This window comes from Babylonia areolata, chromosome 2 (genome assembly GCF_041734735.1).
Source record: "Babylonia areolata isolate BAREFJ2019XMU chromosome 2, ASM4173473v1, whole genome shotgun sequence".
NCBI classification, from domain to species: Eukaryota; Metazoa; Mollusca; class Gastropoda; order Neogastropoda; family Buccinidae; genus Babylonia; species Babylonia areolata.
The window spans coordinates 4755480-4769923 of NC_134877.1; the positions used below are offsets into that span (position 1 = coordinate 4755480).

A 14444-nucleotide genomic window follows, 5' to 3' on the forward strand; every position below is an offset into this window, starting at 1 on the left:
GATAGGTGCTACATAAGTAGTCATATCACCAGGACAGGTGCTAGATAAGTAGTCATATCACCCGGACAGGTGCTAGATAAGTAGTCATATCACCAGGACAGGTGCTACATAAGTAGTCATATCACCAGGACAGGTGCCACATAAGTAGTCATATCACCAGGACAGGTGCTACATAAGTAGTCATATCACCAGGACAGGTGCTAGATAAGTAGTCATATCACCAGGACAGGTGCTACATAAGTAGTCACCAGGATAGGTGCTAGATAAGTAGTCATATCACCAGGACAGGTGCTACATAAGTAGTCATATCACCAGGATAGGTGCTAGATAAGTAGTCATATCACCAGGACAGGTGCTACATAAGTAGTCATATCACCAGGACAGGTGCTAGATAAGTAGTCATATCACCAGGATAGGTGCTACATAAGTAGTCATATCACCAGGATAGGTGCTAGATAAGTAGTCATATCACCAGGACAGGTGCTACATAAGTAGTCATATCACCAGGACAGGTGCTACATAAGTAGTCATATCACCAGGACAGGTGCTAGATAAGTAGTCATATCACCAGGATAGGTGCTAGATAAGTAGTCATATCACCAGGACAGGTGCTAGATAAGTAGTCATATCACCAGGACAGGTGCTAGATAAGTAGTCGTATCACCAGGGCAGGTGCTAGATAAGTAGTCATATCACCAGGACAGGTGCTACATAAGTAGTCATATCACCAGGACAGGTGCTACATAAGTAGTCACCAGGATAGGTGCTAGATAAGTAGTCATATCACCAGGACAGGTGCTACATAAGTAGTCACCAGGATAGGTGCTAGATAAGTAGTCATATCACCAGGACAGGTGCTAGATAAGTAGTCATATCACCAGGATAGGTGCTAGATAAGTAGTCGTATCACCAGGACAGGTGCTAGATAAGTAGTCGTATCACCAGGACAGGTGCTAGATAAGTAGTCGTATCACCAGGATAGGTGCTACATAAGTAGTCATACCACCAGGACAGGTGCTAGATAAGTAGTCATATCACCAGGATAGGTGCTAGATAAGTAGTCATATCACCAGGACAGGTGCTACATAAGTAGTCGTATCACCAGGACAGGTGCTAGATAAGTAGTCATATCACCAGGATAGGTGCTAGATAAGTAGTCATATCACCAGGATAGGTGCTACATAAGTAGTCATACCACCAGGACAGGTGCTAGATAAGTAGTCATATCACCAGGATAGGTGCTAGATAAGTAGTCATATCACCAGGACAGGTGCTACATAAGTAGTCACCAGGATAGGTGCTAGATAAGTAGTCATATCACCAGGACAGGTGCTAGATAAGTAGTCATATCACCAGGACAGGTGCTAGATAAGTAGTCATATCACCAGGATAGGTGCTAGATAAGTAGTCACCAGGACAGGTGCTACATAAGTAGTCATATCACCAGGATAGGTGCTAGATAAGTAGTCATATCACCAGGATAGGTGCTAGATAAGTAGTCATATCACCAGGACAGGTGCTAGATAAGTAGTCGTATCACCAGGACAGGTGCTAGATAAGTAGTCATATCACCAGGACAGGTGCTACATAAGTAGTCACCAGGATAGGTGCTAGATAAGTAGTCATATCACCAGGACAGGTGCTACATAAGTAGTCATATCACCAGGACAGGTGCTAGATAAGTAGTCATATCACCAGGACAGGTGCTAGATAAGTAGTCGTATCACCAGGGCAGGTGCTAGATAAGTAGTCATATCACCAGGGCAGGTGCTAGATAAGTAGTCATATCACCAGGATAGGTGCTAGATAAGTAGTCATATCACCAGGATAGGTGCTAGATAAGTAGTCATATCACCAGGACAGGTGCCACATAAGTAGTCATATCACCAGGACAGGTGCTACATCAGTAGTCACCAGGATAGGTGCTAGATAAGTAGTCATATCACCAGGATAGGTGCTAGATAAGTAGTCATATCACCAGGATAGGTGCTAGATAAGTAGTCATATCACCAGGACAGGTGCTAGATAAGTAGTCGTATCACCAGGACAGGTGCTAGATAAGTAGTCATATCACCAGGACAGGTGCTACATAAGTAGTCACCAGGATAGGTGCTAGATAAGTAGTCATATCACCAGGACAGGTGCTACATAAGTAGTCATATCACCAGGACAGGTGCTAGATAAGTAGTCATATCACCAGGACAGGTGCTAGATAAGTAGTCGTATCACCAGGGCAGGTGCTAGATAAGTAGTCATATCACCAGGGCAGGTGCTAGATAAGTAGTCATATCACCAGGATAGGTGCTACATAAGTAGTCATATCACCAGGACAGGTGCTAGATAAGTAGTCATATCACCAGGACAGGTGCTAGATAAGTAGTCATATCACCTGGGCAGGTGCCACATAAGTAGTCATATCACCAGGACAGGTGCTACATCAGTAGTCACCAGGATAGGTGCTAGATAAGTAGTCATATCACCAGGACAGGTGCTAGATAAGTAGTCATATCACCAGGACAGGTGCTAGATAAGTAGTCATATCACCAGGATAGGTGCTACATAAGTAGTCATATCACCTGGGCAGGTGCTAGATAAGTAGTCATATCACCAGGATAGGTGCTAGATAAGTAGTCACCAGGACAGGTGCTATATAAGTAGTCATATCACCAGGACAGGTGCTAGATAAGTAGTCATATCACCAGGACAGGTGCTAGGTAAGTAGTCACCAGGATAGGTGCTAGATAAGTAGTCATATCACCAGGACAGGTGCTACATAAGTAGTCATATCACCAGGATAGGTGCTACATAAGTAGTCATCACCAGGATAGGTGCTAGATAAGTAGTCATATCACCAGGACAGGTGCTACATAAGTAGTCATCACCAGGATAGGTGCTACATAAGTAGTCATATCACCAGGATAGGTGCTACATAAGTAGTCATATCACCAGGACAGGTGCTACATAAGTAGTCATCACCAGGATAGGTGCTACATAAGTAGTTATATCACCAGGACAGGTGCTACATAAGTAGTCATATCACCAGGACAGGTGCTAGATAAGTAGTCACCAGGATAGGTGCTAGATAAGTAGTCATATCACCAAGACAGGTGCTACATAAGTAGTCATATCCCCAGGACAGGTGCTACATAAGTAGTCATATCACCAGGACAGGTGCTACATAAGTAGTCATATCACCAGGATAGGTGCTAGATAAGTAGTCATATCACCAGGACAGGTGCTACATACGTAGTCATATCACCAGGACAGGTGCTAGATAAGCAGTCATATCACCAGGATAGGTGCTAGATAAGTAGTCATATCACCAGGACAGGTGCTAGATACGTAGTCGTATCACCAGGGCAGGTGCTAGATAAGTAGTCATATCACCAGGACAGGTGCTACGTAAGTAGTCATATCACCAGGACAGGTGCTACATAAGTAGTCATATCACCAGGATAGGTGCTAGATAAGTAGTCATATCACCAGGACAGGTGCTAGATAAGTAGTCATATCACCAGGACAGGTGCTAGATAAGTAGTCATATCACCAGGACAGGTGCTACATAAGTAGTCATATCACCTGGGCAGGTGCCACATAAGTAGTCATATCACCAGGACAGGTGCTACATAAGTAGTCACCAGGATAGGTGCTAGATAAGTAGTCATATCACCAGGGCAGGTGCCACATAAGTAGTCATATCACCAGGATAGGTGCTACATAAGTAGTCATATCACCAGGATAGGTGCTAGATAAGTAGTCATATCACCAGGACAGGTGCTAGATAAGTAGTCATATCACCAGGATAGGTGCTAGATAAGTAGTCATATCACCAGGATAGGTGCTACATAAGTAGTCATATCACCAGGGCAGGTGCCACATAAGTAGTCATATCACCAGGACAGGTGCTACATAAGTAGTCACATCAATCAACCAATAACATGACGAATGAAGTCAATGAAGATGCAAGCAGAACGACCACTGACTGGTGGACAGGTACTGGTAGGCAGCAAAGGCCATTTGTTGGGAGATCCTGGGGCCGTTATTCTCCTGCTTCTCAAACACATCGTATTCCAGTTTCCTGTTGACCTCCCGGGGCATCTTCTTCCGGTTGTCCGCTGAAACACAGCAGCACAAAAAGCATCAGTGGTTTGCTCGTTTTGAGTTGTTGCCCTTAGGCTCTGCTATCATCACAAACAATCACAGACTGTTTGCCGTTTCTCTGCTCCTTGTGTTTGTGGATTAGCTGTAATTTGTGTAAATATAATGTTCTACTATCGGGTCGGTTGTGGTTGAAAAGACAAGAAACCAACCCCGATGACAAAGAAAAAATTTTGGGGTAAAAATGAGAAGGACTTCCCATGCTTTCTAACACAATGCGAGAACCCTCCACCCTTTCTTGCAACTGAAGGCATAGGAAAGAAATGACCACACTTTCTTACAATCCCACGCTTTCTGGTAAAGTGAGAGAAATCATGTGGTTGCGAGAAAGCATTGGCTTACACCTCCTCTCTTCCTCTCACTCTCTCCAACCTTTAATTGTAACAATAAACCACTATCAAGGTCTGTTTCATGTATCTCACATCGTGACACCGATATCAAGGCAGACATATATCAAAGCAAAAACAACGCAACTCACACATAACTGCCAAGACTTTTATTTCTTTACACAACTTTTTAAAAAAATTTATTCAACAATGAAACACACAAGCAACAGACAGACCAGGCCAGTCTGAGTGTGTGCATGATCATGGGGATTTTAACTCACTCAGTACGGCCAGTCCTCTCTTCTACTCTACACAGACCCCTCAGATGTCCAGTGGGTGTCTGAATGACCCAACCTTTAGCTTCCGTCGTTAGAATTGTGGTATTCTCTGTCAACATTCACGTCTTCAGTATAAGAGCCTTCCGCTTGCAATATTTTGATGATGGTAATTGGGGTGAAACGCTGTTAACGTCGTCTCTTTCGCCGTTCGTATGGAGAGAGTTAAGGATGGATTGGGGGAATGCATGCACTTTCTATCCTGATTGGAACTCAAATGAAAGCACAATATTTTGAGTGCTTGCCTGTGCCCCATAACTGAATTGTCTGCTGCATATAAAAGAACTGTTTTGTTTTGTTTTTTTATTGAAAAGATCCATTTTGAAAATAATGTATCATTACTTTCCTTTTAAAATTCAAATTCAGGTGGAACATTTGCCCCAAGGCGTACATACACATCCACATCATTTCATGATATTTCACAGTTCTATTTTAACTTTGTTGTCTCCCAACAGCCACCAATGAGAAAGCTTGACGTCTCTAGTTATCACTAACATCAGCAAGAAGCAATACGCCAATAGCCAATCACGCTCAGTATGGCAATTACTGGAAGTTAGTGTCAGAAAGCCAAGATGACGCTTTCGAAATGGTGGACAGTAACTAGTAGCTTGAAACAGCAACGTGCTGCAAAAACCCCTTTGTGAAATTGTCACCCAAAATGTTGCAGTAGCAAAACTAGTCACTGAAGACGATGAAGTCTGTGCTTGTGGTGACAAAATCTTGTCACATGGTTTGCCTGATGAGAATTAAAATGAGAGTGATGATGATTCGTGGAGAGAGTAGGGGGGGGGGGGAGTGGGGGCATGGGTGGGGGGGGGGGGGGGGCTAGTCATAGAGGTAGATGTTGCAATAAAAGGAGAGATTAATCACATACGTTTTTTGGGGTTGTTGTGTTGTTGTTTTTAAAGCTTGTTTCAATAAAGAAAGCCAAATTTTGAAAGCAATTTTTACAAACCTGGATCATTTTCTAAGACTTAAGTTTCAGGTCAAAATAAAGGCATGTTGCTGTTTTTCTTATAAAAAATAAAAAAATAAAAAAAAATCACAAAAACCTGTATGAACCCTGCTATCAGGGGGGCACTAAACTGTGTTGTGTTGTGTTGTGTTGTGTTGTGCTGTGTTGTGTTGTGTTGTGAAATTTGGGCTGCATCACCACAGTCCAATGCCAAATTTTTTTCCTTTTTTTTTTCTGTCTGTGGTTGCATCTGTTTATTTCGCTATCAAAGTTGACTTTTTTCTCCTTTCTTTTTTTTTTTTTTTTTTTTTTTAACTGAATTTTGATAGGGACAGAACCTTTCATGGCAAAGGAGTCTTTTACAAGCTCTAAGTGCATACCGCACATGGGACCTCAGTTTATCATCCAACATTCGAAAGACTAACAACACCCAGATCACAACTCAAGATCCAGTGGAAGATGGGTTGGGGGTAAAAACCCTGGTCTGCATAGGACTCGAGCTCACAGACACTTTGCTACTTTGTCAAGCGCCCACCACCCCCACTCAACCATGTACAGTAACAAGTGTCGCTCCCTAGTGAATGGTGTTGCTATGGTTCTGGCCTAGCTGGCAAACCCTACAGCATGCAGGAAACCTAAAGCTGGGAGGTCACCACTCATCTGTCTTTTCTACTTCTGAACGTGGACTTGGCAGCTGAAGCCCACACTATTCTTTACTGTGCGCTGTATGTCATCAAAGAAGCCTCCCCCCCCCCACACCCCCACCCCCCACCAAGCCCCGCACCCCGTCCCCCTACTCCCCCAACACTGCTCTCTCTCCCTGTCTCATGTACTAAATAGCATTTATCATGCACTCTCTCTCTCTCCCTCTCTCTCTCACACACACACACACACACACACACACACACACACACACACACACAAACATGCACACACACACACACACATAACGCACACACACAGGTGGGGGATGGACCTGCTTATCCACACACAAAGGCCGGCCCCCCCATTGCCTTCCGCTGTCACTGTCAGGGATACAGACGGCAACAGGAAGACCATGAGACAAAGACAGATAACTACACTGGAAAACTGAGACAGCACTGAAACTTCACCACCCTGACAGCAATAAGAAATGATATCAACCCCCCCAAAAAGACACACAAAAAGGAATAAGATATACTACACCAACCCCCAAAAGACACACAAAAAGGAATAAGATATACACCAACCCCCCACACAAAAAGGAATAAAATATACACCAACCCCCCACACAAAAAGGAATAACATATACACCAACCCCCAAAAGACACACAAAAAGGAATAAGATATACACCAACCCCCAAAAGACACACAAAAAGGAATAAGATATACACCAACCCCCAAAAGACACACAAAAAGGAATAAGGTATACACCAACCCCCAAAAGACACACAAAAAGGAATAAGGTATACACCAACCCTCAAAATACACACAAAAAGGAATAAGGTATACACCAACCCTCAAAAGACACACAAAAAGGAATAAGATATACACCAACCCCCAAAATACACACAAAAAGGAATAAGATATACACCAACCCCCAAAAGACACACAAAAAGGAATATGATATACACCAACCCTCAAAAGACACACAAACAGGAATAAGATATACACCAACCTCCAAAAGACACACGAAAAGGAATAAGATATACACCAACCCCCAAAAGACACACAAAAAGGAATAAGATATACACCAACCCCCAAAAGACACACAAAAAGGAATAAGGTATACACCAACCCTCAAAATACACACAAAAAGGAATAAGGTATACACCAACCCTCAAAAGACACACAAAAAGGAATAAGATATACACCAACCCCCAAAATACACACAAAAAGGAATAAGATATACACCAACCCCCAAAAGACACACAAAAAGGAATATGATATACACCAACCCTCAAAAGACACACAAACAGGAATAAGATATACACCAACCTCCAAAAGACACACGAAAAGGAATAAGATATACACCAACCCCCAAAAGACACACAAAAAGGAATAAGGTATACACCAACCACACACACACAAAGGAATAAGATATACACCAACCTCCAAAAGACACACAAAAAGGAATAAGATATACACCAACCACACACACACAAAGGAATAAGATATACACCAACCCCCAAAAGACACACAAAAAGGAATAAGGTATACACCAACCCTCAAAATACACACAAAAAGGAATAAGGTATACACCAACCCTCAAAAGACACACAAAAAGGAATAAGATATACACCAACCCCCAAAATACACACAAAAAGGAATAAGATATACACCAACCCCCAAAAGACACACAAAAAGGAATATGATATACACCAACCCTCAAAAGACACACAAACAGGAATAAGATATACACCAACCTCCAAAAGACACACGAAAAGGAATAAGATATACACCAACCCCCAAAAGACACACAAAAAGGAATAAGGTATACACCAACCACACACACACAAAGGAATAAGATATACACCAACCTCCAAAAGACACACAAACAGGAATAAGATATACACCAACCACACACACACAAAGGAATAAGATATACACCAACCCCCAAAAGACATACAAAAAGGAATAAGGTATACACCAACCCCCAAAAGACACACAAACAGGAATAAGGTATACACCAACCACACACACACAAAGGAATAAGATATACACCAACCCCCAAAAGACATACAAAAAGGAATAAGGTATACACCAACCCCCAAAAGACACACAAACAGGAATAAGGTATACACCAACCACACACACACAAAGGAATAAGATATACACCAACCCTCAAAAGACACACAAAAAGGAATAAGGTGTACACCAACCCCCAAAAGACACACAAACAGGAATAAGATATACACCAACCCCCAAAAGACACACAAAAAGGGATCAGAAATACCAACACCAAAAGACACACGAAAAGGGATAAGTAATACCAACCCTCAAAAAAAAAATCAAAAAAAAGGAATAAGAAGTACCAACCCCCAAAAGACAAATAAACCTAAAAAGGATAAGAAATTAATACTAAACACCAAATGACACACAAAAAAGAGATAAGAAGAAATATCCACCCCCAAAAGACAACTCAGAAAGGAACAAGAAATACCAACCGCAAAGAACACACACAAAAAAAATGGGATAAGAAATACCAACCCCTCCAAACAACCCCCCTACCCCCCGAAAAAGAAGAAAGGAATAAGAAATACCATTAAAAAAAATGTTTAAACACACACAAAAAATGGGATAAGAAATACCAACCCCCAAAAAACACAAGAATGGGGTAAGAAATACCAACCCTCAGAATACACCCCAAAAAAGGGGGATAAGATTAAGAATTTATACCCACTCACCCTCCCCAAAAAAGGGACAAAAGAACTGCTAACCCCCAAAAGAACACACAAAATGGGAAAAGAAATACCAACCCTAAAATAAAATAAAAATAGAGGGGGAGGGGAAGAAATACCCAGCCATCCCCCCCCCCCCCCCCCCAGCCCCCCCGGCACCAAAAAAAAAGGGATAAGAAATGCTCCCCCTCCACCTCCAACCCCCCCCCACCCCCAACACCCCCACCCCCAACACCCCCACCCCAAAAAACACAAAATGGGATAAGAAATACCAACCCTAAAAAAAAATGGAGGGGGGGCGGGGGGGGGGGAGAAATACCCAGCCATCCCCCCCACCCCCCAAAAAAGGAATAAGAAATGCTCACCCTCCACCTCCGACCCCCCCCCTCCCCCCCCCCACCACACACACCCCCTCCCCAAAAAACACAAAATGGGATAAGAAATAACAACCCTCAAAAAAAAAAAAAAAGGGTGGGGGTGGGGGGGGGAGAAATACCCAGCAATCCCCACCCCCCTAAAAAAGGGATAAGAAATGCAACCCCCCACCCCACCCCCACCCCACCCCCCAAAAAAAAACACAAAATGGGACAAGAAATACCAACCCCCAAAAATACACAAAAAAGGGATAAGAACCCCCACAAATCCCCCTCCAAAAAAAAAAAAAAAACAAGGAGAAAAGAAATGCCAACCCAAAAAGCCCCACAAAAATGGGATAAGAAATACCAACCCTAAAAAAAAAAAAGACACAAAAGGGATAAGAAATACCCCACCCCAAAGAAAATGCACAAAAAAGGGCTAAGAAATATCCCACCCCAAAGAAAACACACAAAAAAGGGATAAGAAACACAACCCCCCCCCCCCCCCACTCCCCCCCTCCATTCTCCCCCTACCCCACCCCCCTAAAAAAAAAAAGAAAGAAATTTATAAGAAATACTGATGGGTGCAATAGCTGAGTGGTTGAAGCGTTGGACTCTCAATCTGAGGGTCCCGGGTTCGGATCTTGGTAACACTGCCTGGTTGGTAGAGGGTGGAGATTTGTTCCGATCTCCCAGGTCAACATATGTGCAGACCTGTTTGTGCCTGGACCCCCTTTGTGTGTATATGCATGCAGAAGATCAAATACGCATGTTAAACATCCTGTAATCCATGTCAGTGTTCAGTGGGTAATGGAAACAAGAACCTACCCAGCATGCACACTCCCGAAAACAGAGTATGGCTGCCTACAAAGCGGGGTGAAAACGGTCATACACCTAAAAGCCCATTCGTGTACATACGAGTGAACGTGGGAGTTGCAGCCCAAAAATGAAAAAGAAGAAGATGAAGAATACCATCCCCCAAAAAAACCCACACCAAAAAAAAAAGGGAAAACTAAAGCCAGCTTGGAAGCTGAAACTAATGAAAAGAAAAAGAAGGATATGAAACGGACAACTTTTTCAACACATACAGTTCTGACAAAACTGTACAGTCTCTAAATGATAGAACTCTGCCTCCCTCGTCAGGGATCATTATGCGCCAGCTGCCTCCTCAATTCTCATCAGCCTGACCCCGACAGCAAGTTAACGATGATGATGAGGAGTGGATGCTGCTCGCCCTCTGCTATCATCTCTGCCACAGCCAGTGCCAAAGAAAACAGGAAAATCAATGACGCCTGGTCTGCCAGTCATATTCCTATTTACAACAGTACTGAGCTTGGAACAGGGACAGACTTTTTTTTTTCTTTTTTTTCAAAACAAAGTTTTTAAGAACACTGGGCTTGGAATGAGGGGGCTGGGGGGAGGGGAGAGAAAAAAAAATGTACTGTGCATACTTAGAATACTTAACACATACACAACACCCAGAAACGTAGGAGTTAAATTAAAGAAAAGCAAAGGAGCTGCCAGGAAAAGTCAGAGATTTGGGAAAGAAATAATCCAATGGAGGAGAGAAAAAAAAAAAAAAAGGTTTCAGGCAGTGTAGAAAGTGAGACTGACACATCCAGATGCAATGGACAGACAGGGGATCAGACACCTATCAGAGGATCTGGCCCCAAACCCAAGCAATGATCACTGTGAATCAATCCCAGTTCATTGCTTACTGACCCCTTTCACACTCACGGTCATCTTTATCCGTTCATTAATCTGTGGTTTGTCAGGTAACGCCAAACTTAGCAGTGAGATCTATGTCAATGGTATTTCACAGTTTGTTGCATACCTATCTGCAAATGGAGATACCTATCTGCAAATGGAGATCTGTCAATAAAATATATGTACTGCCATGGTGAAAGTGAGGGGTAGGGTGTGGGGGGTAGGGCACTGGGGATAAATAATAGTACAACAGTGGAACAGTTAAAGAACTGGTGCATTTTCTGGGGGGTTTGTCATCACACTTTATATCCGGTTGCTTTCTGCTGAATCAAACATACCTCAGAAAAGAAATAACCAGTCACTGTGGCAAAGTGGTTACCCATCTGAGTGACAACGAGAAAGATACAGATTCGAGATTCGATCAAAGGTGTGGCCTTGTTGCTGTTGTTTTTTTTTCCACCCATGGCCAGATCCTCCCCTGCTTTCCTGACTGACACTGCAGGTGCCTGTGTGTGTCAGGCCTGGTTGGTGCCAGAATATTTCATGAAAGGAAGTGCATGGTGCAGGTCTGTTTCCTTATGCCCAACCTAAAATCTGCTGTTTTAAAAGAAAATTCACAGCTTTTCTACCACAAACTTTAAAACGTTGTTTTATCTTCTTCTTTTTGCCCCCTCCTCTCCCCACTTGGAACTCATGCAGATCTTTATAGGCAAAACAGTCGTGCACAAGTCCAACCAATTAACATTCAATGACCAATTTAAAAGGAAAGGGGGGAACCAATGCTGGGAGGCACAACATCTGTCTAGAAACAACAAGAGAGAGAGAAACACTGAACACTGAACACTTTAATGTCAATAGCTTTACAGCCCTAATGACATGGGGGTTCATAATACAAATAACAACATGCATCAATTGTAATAATATTGATGAAAACCAAAGCCAAAACGAAATCAATCAATCTGTGCAACAAAGTGCAGTTCGACCATCCATTCAAAGTAATGGCATGTAGTGAGAAATAAAAACAAAAACATATATAAATGTATAACATAAATATTTTCCATATGAGAATGACAACACAGATTTCACTTTTCACAATGAGCAACACCTGATACTATCTATTATTGTTGAGGTTTTTTTCGTCGCATGTTATTCGCTTCTGCAATATATTTTGCAAGTGACTGTAGCGAAGTTTCCTGATTTAGATTAAGCACTCCAAAAATATCTTCATTCTTTGCTGAATTTGTTTTAAATACAACACATTTTTCTCGAATATCGTCATAAGCTTTACAACTAAACAAAAAATGTAATTCATCCTCCCTTGAATGACCGCACATCGGACAAGGGGAGAGTAACGAGGGCTCAGTCTGAAACCACTTTTCATAAGCATTCAAACCAATCGTTCTCGTTCTAAATCTGGCGAGACTTGTTCGGTGCCACTTGTTTGTCACGACTGTGATATATTTTTCTGTTTGAAATATACTTTTAAAACTATAAAACCATCTATATTTCTCAGTGCTTTCCATTTTACAGTGCCAGTTCTGTTTATATGAAGCAATTAGCCTATCTTTGAATTCTGAAACAAATCCTTCTACACAAGAGAGAGAGAAAGACAGGCAGTGAGAGAGCAACTTCATGAAGAACGCCGATTCAAGAATCTTGCTTCCATACATCCACCACAATCCCTTCTGGAACTGCCACCTACCCCTCAGCCTGCAAACAGGCACATTTATAATAAAAGTAAAACAAAAGGGATGTAACAGGGCTCCCTGTACACTTCAGGACCAGCCAATTCCTCTCTCAGGCAGCAGAGTACAGGAAGTAAACAAAAATTCCATCACCACCCCAATACTCCTTTTCCAGTTGCCCCAATACTCCTTTTCCAGTTGCAGGGAGAAGGGGAGGGGGTGGAATGGGGAGGTGGGGGGCATGGGGGGGACGGGGAGAGGGTTGTTTACACCAAAGATGGTACTTTCCCTATCCTCTGGCGTCCAAAGATACACTATGACTATGCCTCACTGATCTGGTTTGGCCTGTTCCAATTCTCTTGCTCTACCTCCTCTACTCCCCAAACTCCCTATGCTCCCCTTATGTCCACAGCTCTCTCTCTCTCTCTCTCTCTCAAACACACTCTCCTTTCTCTCTAATACATCATATCCTGTCACCCATACTGGGGTATTGAGCAATACAAAAATATATTCAACATTTAAAGTGATCAACATATCACACACACACACACACACACACACACACACACAAACACAAACACACACAATCATGCACGGTCAAGATTCAAGAATCTGATCAGGCATCTGCTTGGCAGATGCGGTGTAGCATATATGGATTTGTCCGAACGCAGTGATGCCTCCTTGAGCTACTGAAACTGAAACATGCACGCACACACACACACACACACACACACACACAATCAGGCACAGGCACACACACATACACACACACACACACACACACACACACACACACACAATCACACATCTTGGCATGAAATAAATGCAGCTTTTGTCCCAAATGATCTCAGCACTACCCTCACCCCCTATCTTCCCACTCCCATGCCTTTACCTCCTTTGCTTGCTAACACAAAAACAAAACTGCTAAGGAGCAGTGCCCAGGAACTCATTTATAAATAAGTGTTCTGCAGGATGTGTGGACAGTTTCTCTCTCTCCTGATAGAGTACCTCTCACCAAGCAAAGGACAGGGTTGCTGTGACCTTGTGAGCTACCACTACACATGCTTGAAATAAAAACATCTCCTGGAGGAGCTGATGTAAAAGAACGCAGAAGCAGACTTGTAAAGGGTTCATGAACCGTGTGTGTCACAGAACAGTGTGCTGGCACATGATTTCTCTGTTGTAGGAGTGATACTTTCTTTAGCAACAGCAACAAGGCATAATGAATAAAATCTGTACAGTCAATGCAGGAACACACACACACACACACACACACACACACACAAACTCACACTCAAACACACACACACACTACAACTACCTACAAGATTAACTGATAAACTAACATCAGGAAACACGCCACCACTCCCCAAATTCGGCAGATTTGGTGACGATCACATCAGAGATTCATGAGGGTGGCCAGTTTGGGTGGAAAATTAAGAACACCACCCTGTGGGTTACTGTGGACCAAAACTGCAAGAGGTTCACTGAGCTACCCTACCTTTTGGTAAGCCATGTTGTACGAGTCAGGGCATGCAAGTG

The 14444-nt window shown here is 42.8% G+C and overlaps 1 protein-coding gene across 1 annotated transcript in view; it reads right to left on the reverse strand.

Moving 5' to 3' along the window:
- The window catches only part of LOC143296644 (unextended protein-like), a 42660-nt gene that overhangs the window by 14014 nt on the left and 14202 nt on the right, over nucleotides 1-14444 (reverse strand). Inside the window, exon 3 of the mRNA XM_076608677.1 lies at nucleotides 3984-4115. Coding sequence (XP_076464792.1) covers nucleotides 3984-4115 — 132 coding nt within the window. The remainder of the gene's footprint in view (nucleotides 1-3983; nucleotides 4116-14444) is intronic.